The sequence below is a fragment of the Crotalus tigris genome, unplaced genomic scaffold (assembly GCF_016545835.1).
Source record: "Crotalus tigris isolate CLP2741 ecotype Arizona unplaced genomic scaffold, ASM1654583v1 scf7180000019553.37968852642:3898890, whole genome shotgun sequence".
Classification (NCBI taxonomy): Eukaryota; Metazoa; Chordata; class Lepidosauria; order Squamata; family Viperidae; genus Crotalus; species Crotalus tigris.
Genome location: NW_024097591.1, coordinates 2,860,471 through 2,883,680, shown reverse-complemented (window position 1 = coordinate 2,883,680; position 23,210 = coordinate 2,860,471). Strand labels below are relative to the sequence as shown.

General features: G+C 41.5%; 2 protein-coding genes across 3 annotated transcripts; one reads left to right on the top strand and one right to left on the bottom strand.

Moving 5' to 3' along the window:
* Nucleotides 1-1,829: 1,829 nt before the first annotated feature.
* LOC120317060 (glycine-rich cell wall structural protein 1.8-like) lies at nucleotides 1,830-4,811 on the bottom strand. Of its 2 annotated transcripts, XM_039363321.1 has the most exons (3): nucleotides 4,562-4,811; nucleotides 4,319-4,457; nucleotides 1,830-3,597 (listed from the first exon to the last, which is right to left on the bottom strand). In XM_039363321.1, exon 3 carries the CDS (start codon nucleotides 3,577-3,579, stop codon nucleotides 2,311-2,313), a length of 1,269 nt encoding a protein of 422 aa, XP_039219255.1. In that variant the 5' UTR covers nucleotides 3,580-3,597; nucleotides 4,319-4,457; nucleotides 4,562-4,811; the 3' UTR covers nucleotides 1,830-2,310. The 2 variants fall into 2 exon arrangements, with proteins under 2 accessions (XP_039219255.1, XP_039219256.1); XM_039363322.1 differs by lacking the exons at nucleotides 4,319-4,457; nucleotides 4,562-4,811 and adding an exon at nucleotides 4,019-4,182.
* A 7,631-nt stretch (nucleotides 4,812-12,442) lies between these two features.
* LOC120317186 lies at nucleotides 12,443-19,932 on the top strand. The gene is made up of 2 exons (XM_039363546.1): nucleotides 12,443-13,034; nucleotides 17,276-19,932. Exon 2 carries the CDS (start codon nucleotides 17,294-17,296, stop codon nucleotides 18,422-18,424), a length of 1,131 nt encoding a protein of 376 aa, XP_039219480.1. The 5' UTR covers nucleotides 12,443-13,034; nucleotides 17,276-17,293; the 3' UTR covers nucleotides 18,425-19,932.
* The last annotated feature ends 3,278 nt before the right edge of the window (nucleotides 19,933-23,210 follow it).

The following is a 23,210-nucleotide window of genomic DNA, read 5'->3' as shown; positions in this document are numbered from 1 at the left end:
AACATCTGCCAGCATTTAATCTACTTTATAAAACATAGTTCTTTTGAAATGAAACACAGTTGAAAAGTGCCTTGATCTGTTATTTGACATAGCTTGTCAAGACATACTCCCACATCCTAAGCAAACACAGACAGAAATTTTGGAAATACTGATAATTTCAAGAAAAGGCAGCAGAGAAATTTCCTGCTACACACCTTTGCTGACTTAAGTGTGTTTCAATATCAGTAGCTGATTAGGAATTCTGGGAGTTGAAGTCCACACACTTTAAAATTGTCAAGGTTGAGAAACATTGCTCTAGCCAGTTATGGGCCCAGTAGATTATTTTAAAATTCCTCTCCAAAACTGTTTACTAATTAATTTCATTCCAGAGAATGGAAGAGAATTGTAAATTGTGGTTTGGCTCCTGTCTAGTTTTTATCTAAATGACTTCGTTTAATTGTTGGCTTCCCTCCTACGTTACATCAGTGCTGTAACACTGTTCTGAAATGCTTAAATATAGGACCACGGTTTTAAATAAACAAATAGCATGTATCTTACATCATTGTGGTAGACCGCATAATCCTGGAAGGCAAAACAAATTTACTTAAAACAGGGAGGGCACTTTTCCTTAAAAAAAATTTCCTTTTTCAATATCTCATCTTCCAATCAACTTCTCAGAAATGCGATGATCCCAACAAGTTGTGATAAGAATTGCAGCTCGAAAAACTGGTGTCCAATTTGCTTTTTTTTCCCCTTTACCATCCGCATCGCTTTTTCCTCGCCTGTCGTGCCTCTGAGATTATAAACTTGGAAAGTGAGACTACTTTCGCCCTTAAACCAGTTCCATGGAGAATTTTATCGTAGACAGACCCTACCTCTTGCACTTCTTTCAAAGGCAAATAGGGGCAGTTTAGAAAGACACACGGATTACAATTATCCAGAAATGAAATTGAGGATTTATCTAAATAAATCAAATGCAACTCCTAGGTCTTTATTCCAGCATACATTCTCCATGACCAGAATCCTAAACCCCTCTGAACACAAACGGAAAATCAGGGACTAAATTAGATGACAGCCTCTTGGGGTTTGCTGGGGTTTAAGAAATATGAACCAAAGGGAGGGGGGGGGAGGAAAAGACTATTTCGCTTCAAAAAGATTGTTGTTATTTTTCTAAACAGCTGAAGGTTTCGGATCTTTTCTTCTCTCTTCAGATCTTTGAGCTCTGCTTGGCAGGTCACCAGGAAACTAAGTCCCTTGTGATTTATGAGCAGTGGCTAAAAAAAAAAAATCTTTCAAAATTCTCCAAGCTGAATAAATAAATAAATAATTTCTATGCAGCCTGGTACATTTGTAAGACTGCACCCTCTTGTGGTGACAGCTGGTATTTGCAAAATTGAGACAATTTGGACTATTGGAATGTCTAAAGACGTTTGTATGAAGAGTCCAATTCTTCTCCTCCTGTAACTACAGATCCAGTTTTCTTTCCAGCAAAATCTAGTATTTCCTCCCCATGATTTTCTTTTAGCCAATATCTTGAATGCCATTTCTTCATTTAGAAGTAAGAGATCAAGCTTTGGATTTCTTTGTAAAGCTTCTAGATCTGGGCTGGGAAATGATCGTTAGCGGGAAGCAAAACATTTTTCATCTCTCTCTTCGGGCCCTCTAGTGGTCAACTGGAGGTTTGCAGTCCAAATCTGTTTGGGCACTATTTGATATGCTTCTTATTTGCGAAAATCATGTCTTCTCCTCCACCCCATCACCCCACCCTCCAATTTCAAACAACTTTGTGGTTTATAACAGTTTGGGGACGCTTGGTAGAATGTAGGAGGAAAACAAAGAGGAGAAAAATGTATGATGCAAAAGGAAATTTAATCAGAAGAACAAAAGAAATAACGAAGCATTGGTTCAATTCTAGCTGCAGGCTAGGTTCAGGGTAGCTAAGCCGAAACATGAGTTTTAACTTGCTGTAGCAGATACCTGTTGCTTATAAATACATATATATTGAGTGTTTCTGGATTCTAGACAAACACAGTTTTGGAGTCTGTAGGAATAATACATCTCCATTTTCCCACCAGGCTAGGTCCTCTTCTTCTACCACTTCTTCCAGTCCAGAAAGTACCAGCAGAACTCAAAAAGGAAATTAACTCTCTTTTGGGGTGCCATCAGACGAGAGAACAGGAAGACGCAGAAGTCAACTGAAACTTTCAGACCTGAGTTTGTGTTGTTAGAAGACAATGGTTCTGTCTTAAGTCCATCAGTCTAAACATAGCATTCAGTTTCATGTTTTTCTTCTCCAGTTGTCTGGGGACCTCTGAGTTATTTCTTCCATGTTCAGTAGTGGGAGTAGATGTTTGAAGGGCCTCCATAGGAACCTCCATAAGATCTGCTGCTGAAGCCACCACTTCTGTATCCTCCACCAACAGAGTATCCTATCCGTCTATATCCACCAGAACCATATCCTGTGTGGCCATAGCCACCTCCATATCCAGAACCATATCCTGTGTCACCATAATCACCTCCATATCCACAGCTACCATATCTGCCACTGCTGAAACCACCACCATGTCCGCTACCACCACCGTATGCTCCACTGCCAAAGCCACTCCATCCACTACTGCCATAACCATTACCATATCCACCACTGTGGTACCTAATGCTACCACCATGTCGGTGGCTTCCACTTATTCGGCGGCCACTAGTCCAGCCACCTCCCATACTGCCCCTTGTTCCGCTAAGACCGTAATCGCCACCAGTGACACTCACTGTTCCAATACTGCCTCTGCGACCACTTGTGCTGCTCCCTACTCCACCTTCACCACCCATAGTGCCTCCCATTCCGATACTCCCTCTCCCACCCCCCACATTAACCCCTGCTCCGCTACCTCCACTCCAACTTCCTGTGGTGACCCTTCTTCCACCAGGGCTCAAACTACCATGTCTGATGCTCTCAACTCCCCTAGTGCCTAAATCACCGTCAGCGATGCTGCCAGTCCCAACACTGCCTCTGCGAACACCCATAGTGCCCCCTACTCCGCTACCTCCACTCAAACCTGCTGTGGTACCCCTTGGTCCACCAATGCCCAGACCACCACCTCTGGGTCCTCCAATGCCCAGGTGTCCACCTGTGGATCCTCCAAGTCCTCCAATGCCCAGGTGACCACCTGTGAGTCCTCCAAGTCCTCCAATGCCCAGATGACCACCTGTGGGTCCACCTGTGGGCCTTCCAAGTCCTCCAAAGCCCAGACCACTACCTCTGCGTCCTCCAAGTCCTCCAATGCCCAAACCACCACCTCCTACTCCACCAGCACCCAAACCACCACCCATCCTACTCCCTACTCCGCTTCCATCACTCCAGCTACCACCCCAGCCTCCTCTTCCAGGACCCAAAGCACCCATACTTCCTCCAACAGTACCCTCAATACCAATGCCACCGCCACCTCTCGCCACCACGCCACCAAAGCCTGCACATGGATTGTGTTGTTCAATGCCAAAGACTTGGTCAGGGCAGTATAATGCTGGTCCTGGAATATTTAGGACAAAAGGAGGCGGCTGAATTGTGACCGTCGAGGCAGGACAGCTGGCATAGCACTCAGACATCATAGTGGGAGGACTGTTACTCTGAAAGAGAAGAGCAAGAGGAAAGTGCTTAATTCAGCAGAAGTTTCTCTCAGATGAGAAGAGTTTCCATGCTGATGCAGTTGGTAGAAAGAATACTAATGAAGACAGGGAAAGTCAGAAGTACTGTGGAATACGCATTACCCGATTTCAGAATTAATTCACTTAATTCAGGAATAGAATTCAGGAATAGAATCAATACAGGACATAGAGTTCTTAAAGGAAGAGGAGAATTGTCCTCCTTTGTTTACCCACTATCTAGTCTAGATATCGAAGTCCATCTCCCCTCAATTTGACCAAGGATGAAGGGAGTTCTTTCCAACAAGATCTGGAGGATCAAACTTGGACCAATACTTGAGGTTCTTCAAAACCATTACTGTCTTTATTGTGATGGTGAATGGTCCAGCTTGGGCATCTATCTTACCTTGGTTCCTCACGGTCTTAAAACTCTAGAAACATGAAGAAAGGACAGACTTCTTTTGCTGATGTGGGAAAAGAGAGGTGCAAACGAAAGCATCCATCCAATCATTTCAATGAAGAGTAGCCATTGGTTAAATCTCCTTCTAAACATCTCCTAACTGGAAACATTGCCAGATCCTCAGAACCCAAAGACATGAAGAAGGTGCAAGAGAAGTGAAGTTATGGAACCCATCTCAAAGACATCACCTGCTCTTCATTCAGATCAACCTTGATCTTAGGGTAGAAGACATCTGCTCTGACTTACCTCGTTCTTCTTGATGGAAGGATCGAAAGACTCCAGAGAGATGCTGAAGGAAGGTGCTGCGTGTCAAACTTCTTATACCTCTTGGTCCACCAATAGCTGAGCATGACTCACCACCGGGCTCAATGCCAACCATTGACACCTGAAAAGAAATTAGGATGAAGAAATCACCTGAGGTGGACTCCCCCAACGATTGATTACCAATGCAACAGTAGTAAACAACTGCTGGGTTGTGTGTTTGCTCACCTTTTCTCTCTTCCATGTTCAGGATAATAATGACTCCACCCAACAAGGTTACCCAAGAAGGGTAATGGATTTTTAGCCTTAATACTTTAAATACTGGAGTATCTCAGTTATGCACAGCTGTGTAAACACCTTGGGTACCATCCCAGACATGTCATGCTTACTCCAGTTGTTCTTAATTATCAGATGCATCTGAATTTGTTGGAGATCTCTTGGTTCCATTTCTTGAAGACGCCCAACTGCATCTGAAAACTCAACAAAATTGAAGAGCAGATGATTTGGGATCCTGAGCTTCCCATCCGCTTTGCAATTCATTAAATTAAATAATTTACTAATGCTCCACACAGTTTTGGACACTACCTTCAAAGCAGGGAGGGCAAACTTACAGAGAAGACGTTATTCGTGGTTGGCAATAACTAGAGATGGTCAATTCTGGAATTAAAAGTAGATTTAGAGGGCTCCGGGAATGGCCTTGAAGGACAAATATGCAAGATTCTGTTACTATCTCTGTTCAGATAACAGAGGCAGTCCCCTACATACAGCCACAATGAATCCCAAAATGTATGTTGCTAAGTGAGAAATGTGTTAAGTGGGTTTTGCCACATTTTACGACTTTTCTTGCCACATTTGTTAAGCAAATCACTGCAGTTGTTAACTTAGTAACATGTTTGTTAAGTGAATCTGGTTTCCCCGTTGACTTTCCTCATCAGAAGTTCGCAAAAGGGGATCACGTGACCCCAGGGGGACACTGCAACCATCATAAATATGAGTCAGTTCCCAAGTATCCAAATGTAAATCACATGACCCTGGGGATGCTGCAATGGTCATAAGTGTGAAAAATGGTCCTAGCTCACTTTTTTTCAGTGATGTCATAACTTTGAATGGTTACTCAGTAAATTGTAAGTCAAGGACTACCTGTATAATTTTAGACCTATATAGCATTGGTTTCTTGGTCTGGTCTACCTTATAGGGTGGCCAGTAGTGAAGAATAGGTTAAAGGATGATTAAAGCAGAGAAGGAAGGTTAAGAATACATTTCTCAGCATTCTACTAAGTTGAAATTATTCTAGCTATGCTAATGCTGTTTTCATAACAGAAAGCAAGATCAACCGTTGAATGTGGGATTCTGCCTCACAAACCCAGAGCAACTTCTTCTCGGTAGAAACCATCTGCTGTGTGTGGCTTTACACAACCAACTGGAGGGCGGTTTTTTTATAAAAAAAAAACTATGAAAACCATCTTAAATTATCTCCCTCACCTGTCAAATACGAAGGCTATCTCCACGCCTTTGCCAAATTGGTGCACCACTCTGAATGAATCAGACACTGATTACAGTTGGCTTTGAACAAAAGAGGTTCAGGGCGGGGGAAATGACCCAGTTGAATCCCAAATGAGCAAAGCCTGGGATACGCCCAACTTTGAGGAGTTCAGCAGATATATAAGATTGATACTCCCTATCAGTGAGAACCTTAAGAGACAGGCCAGGTTGAGCAGCCTGCCAGATTTCTGGATAGTTGGGTGGGATCATCAACCTTATCTAAGAAAACAGCTGCACGCTTTGCATCTAGGTCCACATCTCCCTGTTATGCCAACTTCAGCCACCCCAAATCCTCCTCAAGGTGAAGAAGACTCCACCTATTCTTCCTCGCTGTCCTAACATGTGGAGGAGACTGGTTATTTCTCTTGCATTTTGAAAGTCTACCTTCACTAAACTTGCGCAGGACAGAGAACCAATATATCCTTCCCAAAATGGAACAGAAAGTCCCTCTAAACTTTTAGAACCAGGGTGGGCACTTTGGGGCTTTGGAGAACATCTTGTAGATCCTGCCACAAAAGGGGTGTCCCAGAGAGAGCGTCTTCATTCTCAAAATGGTGGTCTTGGTGTTCATGTCCATCCACCAGTGTCTATTTATGAGAAGACAATCCTTGCCAGTTCCTTTCATTAAACCCTGATTCTATCTCACTGTCTTCTGAGTTGATGGAAGTGATATCCAATATTTGCCATGCTTAAGAATCTATATGCCTTTCTTTCTCCGTTTGATGTGCCATCTCTCCTCCAGAGCTACATATTATTCTCCAGTTTTTCTCTGTAGCGACAACCTGTGAGGTAGGTAGGCTCAAGAGACATTCAGGGAGCTTTCATAGTGACACAAGTCTTCCTAATCTAGCTCCTTCATCCCTCCTGATTTTACCCTGATTGATGCTCTCCAGATCAAGAAAGACTGCTCATTTGTATCTAATATTCAAGGCCACACAACTATAATTTTAGTAGATTCCCCTTCCTCTGAATCAGCATTCATCCTAAGAACTGCTGGTTGGTTTTAGGAGATTAGCTCTGCTGGGTTTTAGGAAGCCAAACCCAGAGAAATGAGTGTCTTCCATTTCTGCTTAGGTATGTCAACAGTAGTTATTTCAAACCAGCTTCAGTGTTTCCCAGTCAAGGAAAGAAGGAAGAGCTATGCCAATTTGCGGTTAGAGAATCTCCCAGGAGAAGATATTTAGAGGAGATACACAGGAAGTCCTCATTAAGATGTTTATTGCCCTACAAGTGTCATTTTATAAGTCTTAATTCCTTGCCCAAGGCATCTTACATCCAGCAGAGAATCTATATCACTGTCCTCAATAGGCATGTGGCAGGAGGAGGAGGAGGAGGAGGAGGAGGAGGAGGAGGAGAAGAAGAAGAAGAAGAAGAAGAAGAAGAAGAAGAAGAAGAAGAAGAAGAAGAAGAAGAAGAAGAAGAAGAAGAAGAAGAAGAAGAAGAAGAAGAAGAAGAAGAAGAAGAAGAAGAAGAAGAAGAAGAAGAAGAAGAAGAAGAAGAAGAAGACAACGACAACTAGCAATGGGTGTTGCATCACCCAAGGAAAGACATTTCCCCTTCCAATAACAGGAGACAGCTAAGATGTATCCCACCAACATAACAAGATGACTTTGGAGAACACCCTTCCTCCCTTTTGAAAAGAATTATACAGAATCTGAATGCTCTTATCAAGGATTATGACAATCCCGCCTTCACAACCAGGGAAGCAAATAATTAAAAGTAATTTGGTGGAGCAAAGATGACATTAAACCCCAGTGAGGCGTCAACTCACACTGTCGTGTTTGGGAGGGGGAAAATATTCTCAATCCCTGCCCTCAAAGTGCTATAAAAATGCACACGGCACACAATGCTGCTCAAAGCTTCTTCTTGAGATACCTCCTCACCTAGACAACCAGGTAAGACTCAAAAGAGAGCTTCTAAAAATACAAATTGGGGCCGATTTTATTTCCCAGAAGCTGGGAGCTGAAGTCAGAGCTGGAATTGTTAACTTAATCTGGTGACCATTAAATTACAAAAGGAGTGGTGCTCTAAAAATTAATATCATTCTTAATATGTAGGACTATCTTTCTAGAATTTTGCATGTAACGTTAAAATAATCTTTCAGGGGTAGGTTAGGCAGAGAGACCATCATTCACCAATAGCTGCTCTTAGCCTCCTTCAGAAAGGTCCAGTCAGCTATGCCCATTCTGATGGTCCTTTTCTTGTCCCCGGTTTTCTTTCCTTGTAGAGTCACCTCCATCTGCTGAAATGGACAGGCGATCCCCCTGCTACGCATCATGTCCGCCTTCCACGGTGGCAATACGGCCACCACCCTTCGTATTGACCATCCCAGGTCCTGCCCTCTTCTGCCCCAACCAACTTTTGCAGATTACACAGCATAACCCCTGCGCACGTGGAGGAATGGGGGTAGGAGGACGAGCGATGCTATCTGACTTCATCGATGAAGATCTGTCCAGTCTAGAAGTGGAGCCGAGCTCTAGATACAGATCGGCTCTGGCGACACTCTACCGATCCAGAATGGCTTTCCCACCTGATGCCTGGCTGTAACTGGTGAAAATTCAAGGAATGTTAGGGGAAAAAAATTGGATTTCTTTCGTAACCTAAAGCAATCCCAAATAAATTCAGCTAAAAGTCTTGGTGGTTAATATTTCTGAAGTCCAGAGTTCCATGTGTCTACTTCCAGATTTCTTTTAAAGAGGTTTCTTTATTATTATTATATTTTCTTTATCCCACCTGTATAAAGTAGTTAACTTGGTGAACATACCTAATACTTTGCCTTCTATTTCCTTCCTTCCTTCCTTCCTTCCTTCCTTCCTTCCTTCCTTCCTTCCTTCCTTCCTTCCCCAACCCTTAACATAATGAGAAATTGGCTGGAGAATTCTAGGAGTTGAAATCCACACATCTTCAAGTGGGCCAGGATGGGAAACACTGATTTAAATGCTACCCTAATTTTGCTTGCCATAGCAAAATTCAGAAAGAAACTCTCAACGTTTCTGGGTTTGGAATTAACTTCAATGAAATTAAATGTGAGGACTAGCTGCGTTAAACTCAGCTGCTTTGGGTGGGGTTTCAACACATAAGCTTCATTCAGAGAAGAATTTCCCTTTCTTAGAATTCTGAGTCAGGAGAACATTTAAACCAGAATATCAAGGAGATGGCCAGAAGGAGCATCAAAATGATGCTTTTTTTTCTAAGAAACAGAGATAATATCATTCAGGTTGCTCAGCTAAGATTAAATGAAGAAACTCAATTAACCGAACTATCATTCAAGGTTGGACAATTAACATTAATTTAACACAATGAGAGATCACAGGAATGTAAGTATAGGACATTTTAAGCCTATCAAACTATAGAGGGTCCATTATTTTCACTTTGTGATCTGTATTCTGGAAATATTCCTCCCCTCAAGTTTATTGATATAAACTTAATCCTAAAAACCATCTGAAGTAATACTCTTTGATTTAACCCATAAAGTGACTTCAGGAACTGATTCAGAAACCTAACCTCGGAGAGTCAGTCATATTCCCTCAGAATGGAACCTTCAAATGCTAATCTTTCCACACTACAACTCTGGAGCTGAGTTGTAAAATTTATTCCAGAACAAGAACATCGTATGGTGTTTGTGAGTTACAAATATCCCAGAAATAATATTTGATCCAGGATAAGAACTTTGGAAAGTGCTTTGAGAGATGTTCTTGGAACTATGTGCCCTTTCAAACTAGAGAATGGATATGCTTGTAGAACAAAATAATAAACCAAAGAGAAGCTGTAGAGCAATTGGATATATAAATCATTTAAGATATAGAAGAGTGGTCAGGTATAAGATACCCTATAATATTCAGGACAAAAAATATGCAGGGATCTACTTAATTGGATTTTGATTAGAAACGTGGCCCCATCTCACCAAGTTATCCACCCACTGTCATTGAGAAGAAGAGTTTTAGCTCTTCATTATCAATCAGTGATGCTAAAGGGGCAATGTGCAAAAACAGGAGAGGTGATATGCAAATGAACTGAGGGGACAGGAAACTAAGGACAACCACCGAAGCTCTGATCTCAAAATTCAATGTAGAATTCTGGAGATGAACCTATAGCGTGAGAAAATCATTCTGCAAAGAGACCATCGACTGATCAAGCCTTCTTGGACTGATATATCATCTCATGGGTGAAGCCTTGGCAAATATGTGCCAGCTGCTGCCACTCTTGAACACTTGTGCCATGTCTTCTGCCCTGCTTCCTTTAGAGGGCGTCATTCGCCCATCAATCTCAGCGTGAAGTTGAGTAAACTCAAGGTACGTCTTCTTGAAAGACTTGGTTATCTCAAAAAGGATCTGCTGCCTTTTCAAAGCAGGGTTGCTGGTGGAAGAGAAGTAATAAGTCAGAGCTAAGCTTACTGAGAGCATCACAAAGAGTCTTTTGTGGGAAGCATTTTCTGAAATGGGTTCGAGAAAGAGGCTAAGTCCCCAGTCATGGTTTAGAGGTCATGACGGTTGAGTTTGCACAGCATTTCTCAAAGTGGAATTTGACCAATATAGATTGGAATGGTCCCCTATGACTTCCTAAAGTCCACTATATATACTGACACAGCTTAAAATTACAGCTTTTATAAAGCAGCCATTTCACCCCCCTCTGACTCAACTTGGGCTTGTGAGCAATTAAAATTCCAGGCGCCAGTTCCCGTTTACAGTTACCAAGCTAAATATTCCCTTCCCTGCAAATTTGGATTTCTTTTTTCTAAGGCACCAACATCCTATGTCCCAATTAAATTTCAGTCTCTAATTTGTAGCTTCTCATTCTGATTGTTGTTCCTCACTTCTACAATTGGGTGTCTTCCATATGTTCAACCAGGAATGGGGTGCCTTTTTCGGATTTGACATGGCCTACACATTAATCCAAGTTCCAGATTGAAAACCCTAGTTTAGGGCTTTGTGTGTCATCCAGACCCAGCTAACCGTGGGTTTTTGATTTGCACCGATCCTTGGCCATCACTAACCTTCCCAAAGGCTGGGAGAAATCTTGTGTCCAGCCCAAGCACCTGTCCTAGCTATGTGTTACACCAAAGGTATGGTAGATGGTCCTCAAGAGTTTGGTCAGCTGACTAAACATCAAGCAGACATAATTATACCACAATGTTTTGTGGGATTATCACTCACTCATCACTGTAAATCCTCTTGCTATACTCATGTCTCAGCTACGCTTCATCCACCAAGTGCCTAAATTAAATTAAACACACATGGGCGTCTCTAGGATGCAGTGTGATAATTTAATGGGTTTGGACTACATGTGGAGGCTCAATCCTTGACATTCCTTCCTTCTCCTCAAAACCCATCACCTGGACCTTTTTACTGACCTACGGCAAGACTTAGAGGAATTCCTTGCAACCGTTCCTCCCCCGTTCAAATTAATAATATGTCCAAATCTATCTTCTCATTCCCTGGGTGTGTTTTTCCATCTTGTCTTCAGGAGAATATAGATTTTTGGGTAGGTTTTCTTTGGTAGCGTGGTAGAGTTTATTTTCACAACAAAATGAAACAGAGGTCTTTTTGCCTCCTTCTCCTGGAAAATGAAGGAGTGTGTTGTGTCTGTGTGTAGGTCTTCTTCTTGTCTCCCTTCCTGTTGTATCTGCAAGTGAGACAGAATAAGAGAGTTGAAAAGGATCTTGGAGGTCTTCTAGTTCAACCCCTTGTCAAGAAAAAAACCCTATAGCATTCAGACAAATGGTTGCCCAATCTCTTCTTTAAAACTTGCAGTGTTGGAGCACCCAGAACTTCTGAAGACAAGTCGTTCCCATGGTTAATTGTCCTAACTGTCAGGAAGTTTCTCCTTAATACCAAGTTGCTTCTCTCCTTGATTAGTTTCCATCCATTGTTTCTTGTCCTGCCTTCAGGGGCTTTGGAGAAGAGGTTGACCCCTCTTCTTTGTGGCAGCCCCTTAGATATTGGATGTCCAAGCAGACAAAACCACACAGACAAAAGCTAAAGTGAAATAACTGTCCTCGAATCATGAGACTTTGGCAACACGTCATAGAAGAGCAACTAAAATGATCAAAGATCTGGAGGGTAAAACATATGAAGAACAGGATTTGCAGGATTTGGGTATGACCAGTCTAGAAAAAAGGACTAGGGAGTGATATGATAGCAGTATTCCAGTATTTGGGGGCTGCCACAAAGAAGAGGGGGTCACCTTATTTTCCAAAGCACCAGAAAGAAAGACAAGAAACAATATAGGGAAACTGCATCAAAGAGAGAAGCAACCTGGATTTAAGGAGAAATTTCCTAACAATGAGAACAATTAGCCAGTGGAACAGCTTGCCTCCAGAAGTTGTGGGTGCTTCATCGTTGGAGTTTTTTAAGAAGAGACTGGACAGCCACCTGTCTGAAATTGTATAAGGTCTCCTGTTTGAGCAGGGGGTTGGACTAGAAGACCTCCAAGATCCCATCCAGCTCTATTCTGATTAAGATTAAGATGTCACCTACTTTCAAGTCCTCTAGAATCCGATCATCCTCCTTGTCTTATTCTCTATTTTTTTTAAAAAAAGGGGGGGGAGGGGGTGAAATGGGGTTTTGGATGTATTAAGAGGTGGCCTCATTAAGGCAGCATCGACTCATGTAGGCTTGTATAAACAGCCCCAGATTTCAAGTCGGGTTGATATTATTCTTACATCATCTCAACCGTCTCTCAGATGTGGTTATGGAAATTTTGGGTTGGTCCAGGGAGGTGCTGGGAAACCTTTTGACTAAGGGGATATTCTGAAAGGAGAAAACAAGAAGCCTATCCAGGTGGTGAAGTACGTTTCAGCACACCACGGTTTTCCCAAAGCAGCAGCCCATATAACGTGCTACAAGCCAAGATCTGGAGTTGAGCTTAGGCTAATAAGAAACCCCATGGGATGGGATGGGATGTCCCTTTGCTGGTCTATAAAAAGAGCCATGTGGACAGTGCAAAGTTCAGGTCATACATCCAAGTTAAAGTGCTGACTTATAGCCACAGTTCTGGCAATTAGACCAAATGCTATGGTTTGGTTGGGATCTAATTAAGAGCTTTGTCTTGAGAAAGCCACCTCATCCCCTCCAGGGCTGTCTAGAAATTGTTATAAAAAGCTCAGAGCCTCTCTAAAACAGATTCTTGGGATTTAGGATCCAGGCGTGGAGGGAAGCAGGTAAGTCTGACTGGGATTACTGTGAGGAGAGGGGTGAAGAACCAACTATTAAATTATTTTAATATTCCCCCCTCTCCCATTTTGTCCCAGAGTGTTTTTATGTTCTTACATTCATGTTTTCGACTTCTTTAGGGATTATTTGACTGTAAGGAAGAGTGCTTGTTTTTACTGGTCGCTACCGTTTACTCTTTTTTGAATTCTCTTTATATTTTTCAGTTTACCCTTTTTTATTTTGTTTTATTTTATTTTAATCTTCCTCTCTCCTGTTTTGTACCGGAGGCCGGTTGACATTCCTGACATTCGCATTTTCTTTGCCTTTTTTTTTTCTTATGATTTTCCATTTTCTTTCAAAGATGGGATTGTTTTAAACTCCTCAGATTTTCAAATTCATTCTCTCTCCTCCAGATTTCGTTCTTTATTTCCATGTGGGTGAAAAAAATACACCAGTTTTCCATTACTGGAAGCTCTCATGTTCTTTCATTTTTCCTCTCCTCTGCTTTCTCCTCTGTTTCACATTGATAAAATTGGAATCATTTTGTACATCTTTAAAAGCTTCTTTTTTTCACTCTCTCCATTTTTTAAACTTCACTTCCTATCGGTTCCTTGAGATAATCCTCTTTTCCTCCCAAATCTTTTTTTTTTAATTTCAAACAATCTATTCTTTAGAAGAGCGATTTGTGCACAAAGTTGTCCCAAGTCTTAACAGTTTATTTATTATAGTTTGGTGCTAATTTTATTTATCTTTTAATCTTTAAAATGAACTAAATGTCTGAGGAGCCAGATACAATTTCTCCTTTAAAAATCTAAGCAGATGGACAGAATTTGAAAGAGAGAGAGAGAGAGAGAGACAGAGAGAGACAGAGACAGAGACAGAGATAGAGCGAGACAGAGAGAGACACAGAGAGAGAGAGAGAGATCTAAATTCATGCCTCTGGATTTCAAATAAGAAAAAAAATATATAGCATAAAACAATTAACCAGTGGAACGACTTGCCTCCAGAAATTGTGGGTGCTCCATCACTGGAGATTTTCAAGAAGAGATTGTCCAGGATGGCATAAGGTCTCCTGTTGAGCAAGAGGTTCGACTAGAAGACCTCTAAGGACCCTTCATTATTTTATGTTCTATGAAATATAGATCTGGTTCAAATGAAGACCTCTAGAGTTCTCAGTGTAGTGGATTAATTTGTTCTAAAAATGGAAAAATTAAAAACAGAGCAATAATCAAGTTTCCATTAATATCCCTGGACTTCAAATCTTCCTCCATTCTCTCTGTGTCAAATCCTAAACTAGCAATAGAAAAATTCTGTCCTGTATTCAAGCTTTCTTTCATCTGCGGCGTCTTTCAACTCACAAGCCCTTTATTTTCAGAAATGAAAGCAACGCTTTCAGGGACCTGTCAAAACCAGTTCCTTAAATGCTGACATTTAGCAACCTAAGTAATTTGGCAACAGCGTCCACACCCCTTTTTAATTTAATTTCACTGCACCTCTTGGTCAACACAACTATCTCTCCCTCTCAGTAAAATAATGACTTCAGAATTAGTCAGTTGTATCTTTAAGAGGTAAAAAAAACCACGTTGCTTAGAATCCCTATTTTACAAACAGAGCATTTGAAAAAAAAATTTTTGCTTAATTTGGGGCAGGGGCTAGTACAGGAGAGGAATTTCAAACAGTTGTTTTTTTTTCTCATTAGTTGGGAAGTGTTCTAAGTGGTCTGAGCTACAATAGGTGGTTTTCTAAAAAATTAGAGATTGAAAAAGTATATCTGCAAACATTTTGATTCCTAACTTCCCCTAATATGTTTGACCTTTTGCGTAGAACTTTTTTTTAGTTGTATATATTCCAGAAAATGTTTATGGCGATTCTCAGTCATCCAGATCATAGTTGTCCCAAAGGTGTTTTTTTTTTTTTTTTTTGAAGAGGCAACTGGATGTTGATGTTTTTTCTTTGTTTTCGCTTCTCATCCAAGAAGCTTCTTCAACTCTGATTGGATGGTGGGAGATTTCCCTATCAGTTGCCTCTTGGGATATTTCACCTAAAATTCCATAAAATGTTGGGGAGCAAGGCTTGGTTTCAAATTTGCCAGAAATTGTTCTCTGATGTATTCATTTCCCCAAAGTAAATTCTTTACACAAAGATTTCATCTGTGCAAACCCTTTGTGGCACATAGATAGACATCTTTGTTGGTAACTGCCACCTTCCCTTCCAGTAGAGATGATTCAGATAAAATTCCCATTGTGAACCTTTCCCCTTGTTAGCAGAATGCCTTCGACATACCTGTTCCTTGTTGTTGGCACTCACAGGTGACACAGCAGGTAGGTGCTACTCAGTTGAGAAGGTCTTGCTAAGAGAGGAGAGCATGGGAGTACTCAACGTGAGGTTCCTTCTCATTTTAGCTTTCTCCTCCATCTTTGGAGAACCACAAGAAGCTTCTTTTGATGACCAGGTCTGGTTCCTCTCTGGTTTATCCCTGACAATTCATTGTTCCTAAGATATGAACTCTATGAGAACATATCTATGGGCCCATCCATCCATCACACCCAGACCACCAGCTTCATCTTGGGAAACTCAACCTCTTTGGTACCTCCTCATAGTTGCTCCTCCCTGTTATTTAAACTCGTAGAAGTCCCATCAATGCAAATAGAAGAGTCTCTCATTTCTCAGCCCATCTGAGCATGGTCACCTGACAGAGAAAGTACAGCTACTTTATGAAAGAGCTATAAGGCTATAACCACTGTTTGATGCATCACCAAATCTATCAGGTATTTAGATCCAGAGCCAGATGGCCCAGGTGAAATTTTGACTTTGATTTTTTGTCATGACCCAGATAGAAAACTCCTTCAGACAGATTCCAATCAAAATTGACATTCAATCGTAGACTCTTTTTTCTTTCTGACATTTATCAGCCATATTAAGTGCTAAAAACTTAGAAGCTTAGAAGATATTTGCCAAAATGCAAATGTTGAACTTGAGAAAAGAGAAAAATGAAGGGGGAGGTATGGTTGGCACCCCTAAGAATAAAAGAAAACTCAAATGAATTTATCCAGAAATTGGATGGATGAATGTTTGGATGGATGGAATCATTTTAACCCAAGAACTTTAAATCTCTTACTTAAAGAACTGGCTCCAAGAACATTTTTCTTAGAAGATCGGTGCCATCTTCTCTAGCATACAAGAGAACATGCCTCTTCTTGAGACCATTTTGGAAGAGCAGTCTCCATTTAAGATGGGAACATTGACAAATGTCTTTCTTCTCAAAAAGACCCCCTTTAATTTCCTCTGGAGCATTAGATATTTATATTTATATGTGTCCAGCACTCTCCTTGGTTCCACAATTCAGAATACATTTCCCAATTTGGGAGGAAGGAAACGGTGCTTTCATCCCAGTTATGAGCAACATTGGAAAAAGGATTTATCTGACTGTAACTCGCTCCGCCAAGAAACTTGAATTTGGAAAGACCCATTGCTCATCCCTTTGCTGAGCCGATTGATTTCCTCCTTCTGAGATCCCCCACCCTACCGTACATTGAATTTTCCTTCCTCACCAGTTTAGTGTTCTGCTGCTCTCTTATCTCTGAGCAAATCTGGAGCTGTTTGGCTTCCTGAAACCAGTTCAAAGATGTAGTTAAACAGGGGAGGGAAAAATAAAACAGGGAGTGTCCACATCCTCTTGCAAACTATAAAGCTTGTGAAATAGCTGTGCATACACACCACCTGGCTAAGGTGAGTTTTCTTAAAGTGAGACGTAAGAGCTGCTTTGCCACAGTTGTGGCTCCTGTCAATCTGGCTTCTCAGACAGGGAAAGGGAGCAGAATGAGAGTGGATTGAAGGTGTTGGCAGGAAAATAGAGAATGAAACAAAGAGGGAGACTAGTTGTGGGACATCTGTCAGAAGAGCGGAGGTTTTGAGAATGTTCGTGACCTGAGTTATATAGGAAAAGAGGGGGAAAGGAGAGGAAGGAAGGAAGGAAGGAAGGAAGGAAGGAAGGAAGGAAGGAAGGAAGGAAGGAAGGAAGGAAGGAAGGAAGGAAGGACAGTTGGGATCAGAATCTCTTTCCCAAATAAGAACAAATGATATTTCCAACCAGTTCTACTAGGTTAACTAGAGAGAAACAGTGGTTCACCTTGTTGTACGAAGTGAATGTTCTCAGAAAAAAGGTGAGGTCAACCTGCCCATCTCTCACCATATGTGGCTGCTGAACGCCCAGATAATTTTGCTTGTCTCCTTTCTGTCTCCTTTCCAGATTCATCCTCCCAGCAGAATGTCTGGCTCAGGTGTGAAGTGTGTCACCACTCCTTGCGTCACCTCCTGCCCAGATGCCAAAGTGGTGATCCATCCACCTCCCCTGGTCCTGACCTTACCTGGATTGAGCCTCAAGACCTCTCCAAATCAGTGCCTGGTGGAAAGCCAGACTTCATGCCTCACTAATGGCTGTGAGGTGAGCTGTGAGTCGGGCTCCACAGCCATTGTCACCAAAACTTCAGGCTTAGTTGCCCTTTCTGGTGGAGATACTCCCTGTTGTACAACCACATGTCCCGATTCGCAAGTGGTGATTCAGCCTCCGCCAGTCTGCATCACCATCCCGGGTGCAGTCCTCACCAGCTACCCCAATGAATGTATCATCAAAAGCTCAACCAACTGTATCACCAGTGGCGCCCAACGCCCTGCATTGCCCCGTTCAACATCTGTCTCCGATTGCTCCTCTACTCCACAACGTCTAACTCGCTCATCCTCTGTCCCATCGGGGCTCAACAGCACAGCCCGCTGCATAACACAAGGACCTTCAAACAAAGTGGTGATCCACCCTCCGCCGATTGAGGTCACCATTCCTGGTCCAGTCCTTGAGTTAGCTGCGGAAGAGTGTACTGTGGAAGTCTACAACTCCTGCTCTGGTAACAATGCCCTCACTGGCAGTGACCAAAAGGCCATCACCAATGGTGACGAGGGTGAAGTCAAAGCTCTAATTCCACAGGCCAAGACATGCACCACAGTATGTGGGCTGATGGACACTTCATCCTGCATCTCCCAGGGTCCAGAGATGAAAATAATTATCCAGCCCCCTCCTATTGAAGTTGACCTTCCGGGACCCATCCTTGAAGTTTTTCCAGAAGCGTGTAAGATAGAAACTCTGAGTTCATGTCCTCCAGAATCTGAGGCCATCACTGGTAGTGAGACCAAGGCCTTATGTGACAGCAAGATGCCCTCAACTGCCCTTGCTACTACCAACACCAGGACCAAACGTCCTCTGCCTGATGTCCGACGTCCCCCTCGACCCTGGGCTGAGATGTACAGCCGGTCAATGACACCCCGAAGCATCGCATTGTCACAACAATCCCGACTGGCAAAATACCGCAATGCCTTATACTCCATGCATTCCCAATCATCTTACTAAACTTTCTGTGGACAATCATCTTGCTAAACTTTCAGTGGACATGATGTTGTAAAGACAGCTAGTATTTTTATAAGTATTTGTATATGTAAAAAGTGAGGGTGCATCCAGGAGGAAAAACACACCATCCACCGTACCTATGGATCAGATAAGACATTTATCTAAGTTGTTCTTCCAGTGGTTTAGAAGTTGTAGACTGTTTCTTCTCCTGTCTTGGGGTCCCATTTAGGTTTAAAGCCCAGGCAATCAAGGTTTTTGACTCCATAGATTCCAAAGTAGCATCACTTGCCCTTTTAGTGTCTGGTGTTTGCATGGGAATGTGGTATACCAGAAAAGAGGGGAAATAGAAAACTCCCCAGATTTGTGATCAATGAGGAATGCTGAGTATTCTAATTTAATATCTTTTGGTGGATCAGTGGATTACTGCAGGATCTTGTTGCTACCAGTGGCCAAGATGTTTTCTAGTAAACCTAGTTTCCATGAATTTATCCAAATGTAGGTCATCTGCACATTTTGCCTCAAAGATAGCATTTTGTGGCATTTCAAAATAACTTCTATATCAATCCAAGGCCTGAATCAGTTAAGATGTTTGGCTTTTCAAAGTTCTGCAGAACTTATAGATGGTCCATTCTCCTATGGGCAGGAATGCTTGGCTCTTGCATCACTACCTCATCATGGGGGTACTCACATGTGATCTCACCATGATGTCTTCGTCCATGTTGATGGGAGTGAGGTCCATCAGAAGTTGGACAAACAACTTATTTTCAAAGATTAGAGAATAAAAGTGATGGTAGAAGCAAGCAGCATACAATGTCTGATGGAGAAGTTTCCATTAGCAGATCTAGGACAGCTTCTCGCCCTCCTTGTTTGAGGATGTTCTCAAAACTTTCTCCCGAGGATTGCATCAGATTACAAGGACCACTGAGACTCTATGTGGTATTATATATAGAACAATGAGGTGGGTCTACATTAAGGACCCTTACTAATGAGAAAAAGTTGCAAGCATCAAGTAGTAGAAGACCTCAGAATTCATTGTGTCTAGAGAACCACTATTTCCTCACAATCTTCAGAAGAGGTGGTGATGATCAATTTGCCATGACACGTGTGGCTAATCGACAACTAATCAGATTTGATACTGAGAGGATCTGAAAGTTGGTTCTTCAGATCTATCCCATTGACCCAACAAAGCTTCTGAGTAAACTTGTGGTTCTAAGGACCCTCCTATTCAGTTCCATAGAAGACGTACTCCAAGGTGAACAAATCTTGATAACATTATACCAAACAGGTTTGGAATTTCTTTCAGAAGGATGCGATAAGTTGGAGGAAATGAACTAATCTCCTAAATGATCCTCAGTTTGTAGTAAAAAAAACCTTTTAGGGATGATAACTGATATTCTTAGTCTTTGAAATAGAGCTCACATGTTTATATTATGCAAAATGTTTTTTTAAAACAATTCTAATTCTCAAAATGCCAACTCTTCCAATAATAAACTGAGTTAAACTTCTAAAAAGTTGCAGACTTTATCCTATTAATTAATTGCTTGGCAGGGAAGGGAGGAGAGAACTAATATTCTAATAATATATGAAATATTAATTTTCATTGTAACCAGATAGTTTTGGGGAGCAAATTCAACCACACGTCTCCAACTTGACTCAAAAAAAACCCTAGACCAATCTTTGTGTTTACACTGCTCATACCCAATCCTTGTTCAATCTGAATGTCTAATTTTCCTGCTTCGAAAAGTGTAGTGGAGAATGTAACCCCTCAACCCTATTATCACTGTCCCACGTTCCTACACAGGAGACCTCATGGAACTATCATTTAAGGCCATTAAAATGGTAAGTAATCAGTTATAAAGAGCCTTTAATGGTAGCCTTGAGAGGATGGAATTTCCTTTCCTCAAAAATATGTGCACGGTAGCTCCTAATGATATCTATTAACAACATGTTGTTGCCTGCTTCAAAATCCTTCCATTCTTCAAGACTTTATTCTTCACCGTTCCTGGTGGACCTTCATCTGACCTAAAAACAATGCATGTGGCAAAATTGGAAGCTGCATCAAAAGAAGGTTCAAGAAGAAACATAATCCTGTTTTCTTAATAGGGTTGCTTCCCAGTTCCTTCCCACGTCAGATCTTCCATCTTTCACCTCAAGCTCTTCGAATGACTTGGAAGAGAAGAACAGGGTCTTCTGGAGAAATTTTCTAGGCTCTGGACCTTCCCCAGCGAAACGTGAAAGTCATAGTAAAGGTACAGCAAATTATTCTTAAAACATGAGAAGACAGATTCTTCTGAGAATGGAAAAAGGCAGGTCATGGTTTATCTCGGATACTTTCTTCATCTTCTTATCATAAGACATGCCTGGGTTATTATTATTATTTTTCCCCCAAAAAAAGAACTGTTCTTGCTCATTGTCACTGGTAATTCCTTAGTGTATAAGAGTAATCCATTTATTTTATCCATCTAATTAAGCAACATCGGGGCTTAACACGAGGACATTCATTTTTTCCTAGGTACAGTCAATTTCTCATGAGTTTGTTCCGTCAGCAAGCGCCATCCTGCTTCAGAGGGAATCTGCAGAATTTAAAACAAGAACCACTTCAAATACATATTCACGTTTTTCCAGGAGAAACCACCCAAGGGGCCAATTCACAGTCTCAAAACTGCAAAAGAGGGAGAAGCAAATTCCTGTCCTACAGGTTCAAGTGCATAAGCATCAGCGTCTTATCAGAATTCACGCAGATCCGGTTCTTCTAACGTTCAAAGAATTGCCAGCACCATCCTTAGCTCAACTCCACCAACAGGTCCTAAGGAATCTCAAAAACGGAAGTGAATTCAGCATTCAGAAAGATCCTCTTTGACCCCTTTTTTTCTCATTTGGAGAACACTGTAAAAATGAGAAGAGGAACAATGATCAGTATCGGCCAATTCATTCCATCCATAACTATTGTTTTGGACACATTGGGATGCTTTTTGTTGACAAGCTATAACAGGACTTTCCAAACTTGGCAACTTTAAGACTTGTGGACTTCAACTCTCAGAATTCCTCAGCCAGCCATTCTGGCTGAGGAATTCTGGGAGTTGAAGTCCACATGTCTTAAAGTTGCCAAGTTTGGAAACCCCTTTAAGATTTAAGAACTACACTAGTTCTTTTAACAGCATACTACAGAAAAGAGAGATCTCTAGCTTAGGAAAATAACTAGCTTTGACTGCCCCCTAGTGATGACATTGAGGAACTGGTGAACCAAATTGAGAACTTGAGAGGTAAACCAATTTCTCCACTTGCGGGCAGTCAAATGACTGGAATTACAAATCAAATCAGCAGCTGATGCCAAATTAGGAGGATGTGAAAAACTTTGAAGGAATTCCTCCATCCGCCCTGTGTTTGTTTTTGGAAAAACCACATAAAAACACTGGCTATAAGTAAAAATTTATTTGGGGGGGAATTGTTAATATTTTAGAGAAAGTTCTGCAAGGGGAAAAAGAGATTAAATAACATTATTTAAAGCAATTTTCTCTCTTTCTCTGGGCCCAGTACAGCTGCATCCATATAAAAAGAGAAGTGAAATTTCTGCCTCCCACTGGCCATACTTTGCCACTGCACCCAGAAAGAAACATTTTAGAACTATTCCAAAGAATTAAGAGTCTGCCCCCTGGTGGCCATCTGGCAGCCAGACTTTGAAACTGCACCCAGAGGAAGGGAAAAGACTATTGTATTCCAAAAGATTGAAGTATATTGCCCTCTGATGGACTTACTTTGCTATTGCACTTAGAGAAATGAAACAATAGCAAGGAATGAAGAGTCTGCCTCCTGGTGGCTACAGTTTGCAACTGTTCTCAGAGGGAAAAAAAGAGGGACTATTTTGAAAGATTAAAGTATTTTGCCCTCTTGTGGACTTACTTTGCTATTGCACTTGGAGAAATGAAACAATAGCAAGGAATGAAGAGTCTGCCTCCTGGTGGCCACAACTGCACCCAGGGTTAGTTATGGCAAAGGAGTAAAAGATCTGCCCTCTAAGGGCCAAGCTTATCATCTCATCCTGAGCAAAGAATGTTTCAAATTCTTGCAAATACTGCCTTCTATCGTTTGCTATTCAGAAAACACCAGAAAATCAAAACTGATATATAAATATAAATGTGGGAAATGAATTCTACATTTTGTTGGATTCACACAACCCTCTGAGTTACAACTTAACCAATCCCATTGAACCTAGCCCCCTGTTCTGGAAATCTAGCTCTTCAGAAGCTTAAGAACAAGTTGGTGAAGATATTCAAAATGGATAAAGAAGAGATTATGGTATCCCCAATAAACAGTTGTAAAGTGTTGTCAGGTTCTCAAGGACATCAAGCCAATGAATTCTAGACTACAAGTTCAGTAGCAAGCCCTTTTGTCTGCTCCTTCCAGCTTTTCTCTCTTGTGGTATTCCACAAGGAGAATACCACATTCGTTTTTTAACAATTATGTGAATTGCTTGAATAATTGCTGATGTCTTGTCAGCCTTAGCAAGTGGACCAGACAGGAAACACACCCAGATGGTCTAATTCTACCTTATTGTAAAAATGCATTAACTGAATCTTGCAAATTGAAAGTACAAATCTCCCGCCATCTCCTTTACAGTCTCAAGAAATTAGACAAGGTCTCTTCTGAGTCTCTTTCTCTTATGTAGTTGTGGGCTATGCTAACTGTTATCTGATTTGAAATTCTCTAAGTGTCTCTGGGCCCAGTCTCCAAGGTCATTCCCACATACAGGTCTTTCGCAAAACAAACTCTGCCAGAAGATGGATTAGTC

Coding starts and splice junctions, on each gene's coding strand:
- LOC120317186 (XM_039363546.1), top strand. CDS start 17,294: ATGTCTGGCTCAGGTGTGAAGTGTGTCACCACTCCTTGCGTCACCTCC.
- LOC120317060 (XM_039363321.1), bottom strand. CDS start 3,579: ATGATGTCTGAGTGCTATGCCAGCTGTCCTGCCTCGACGGTCACAATT.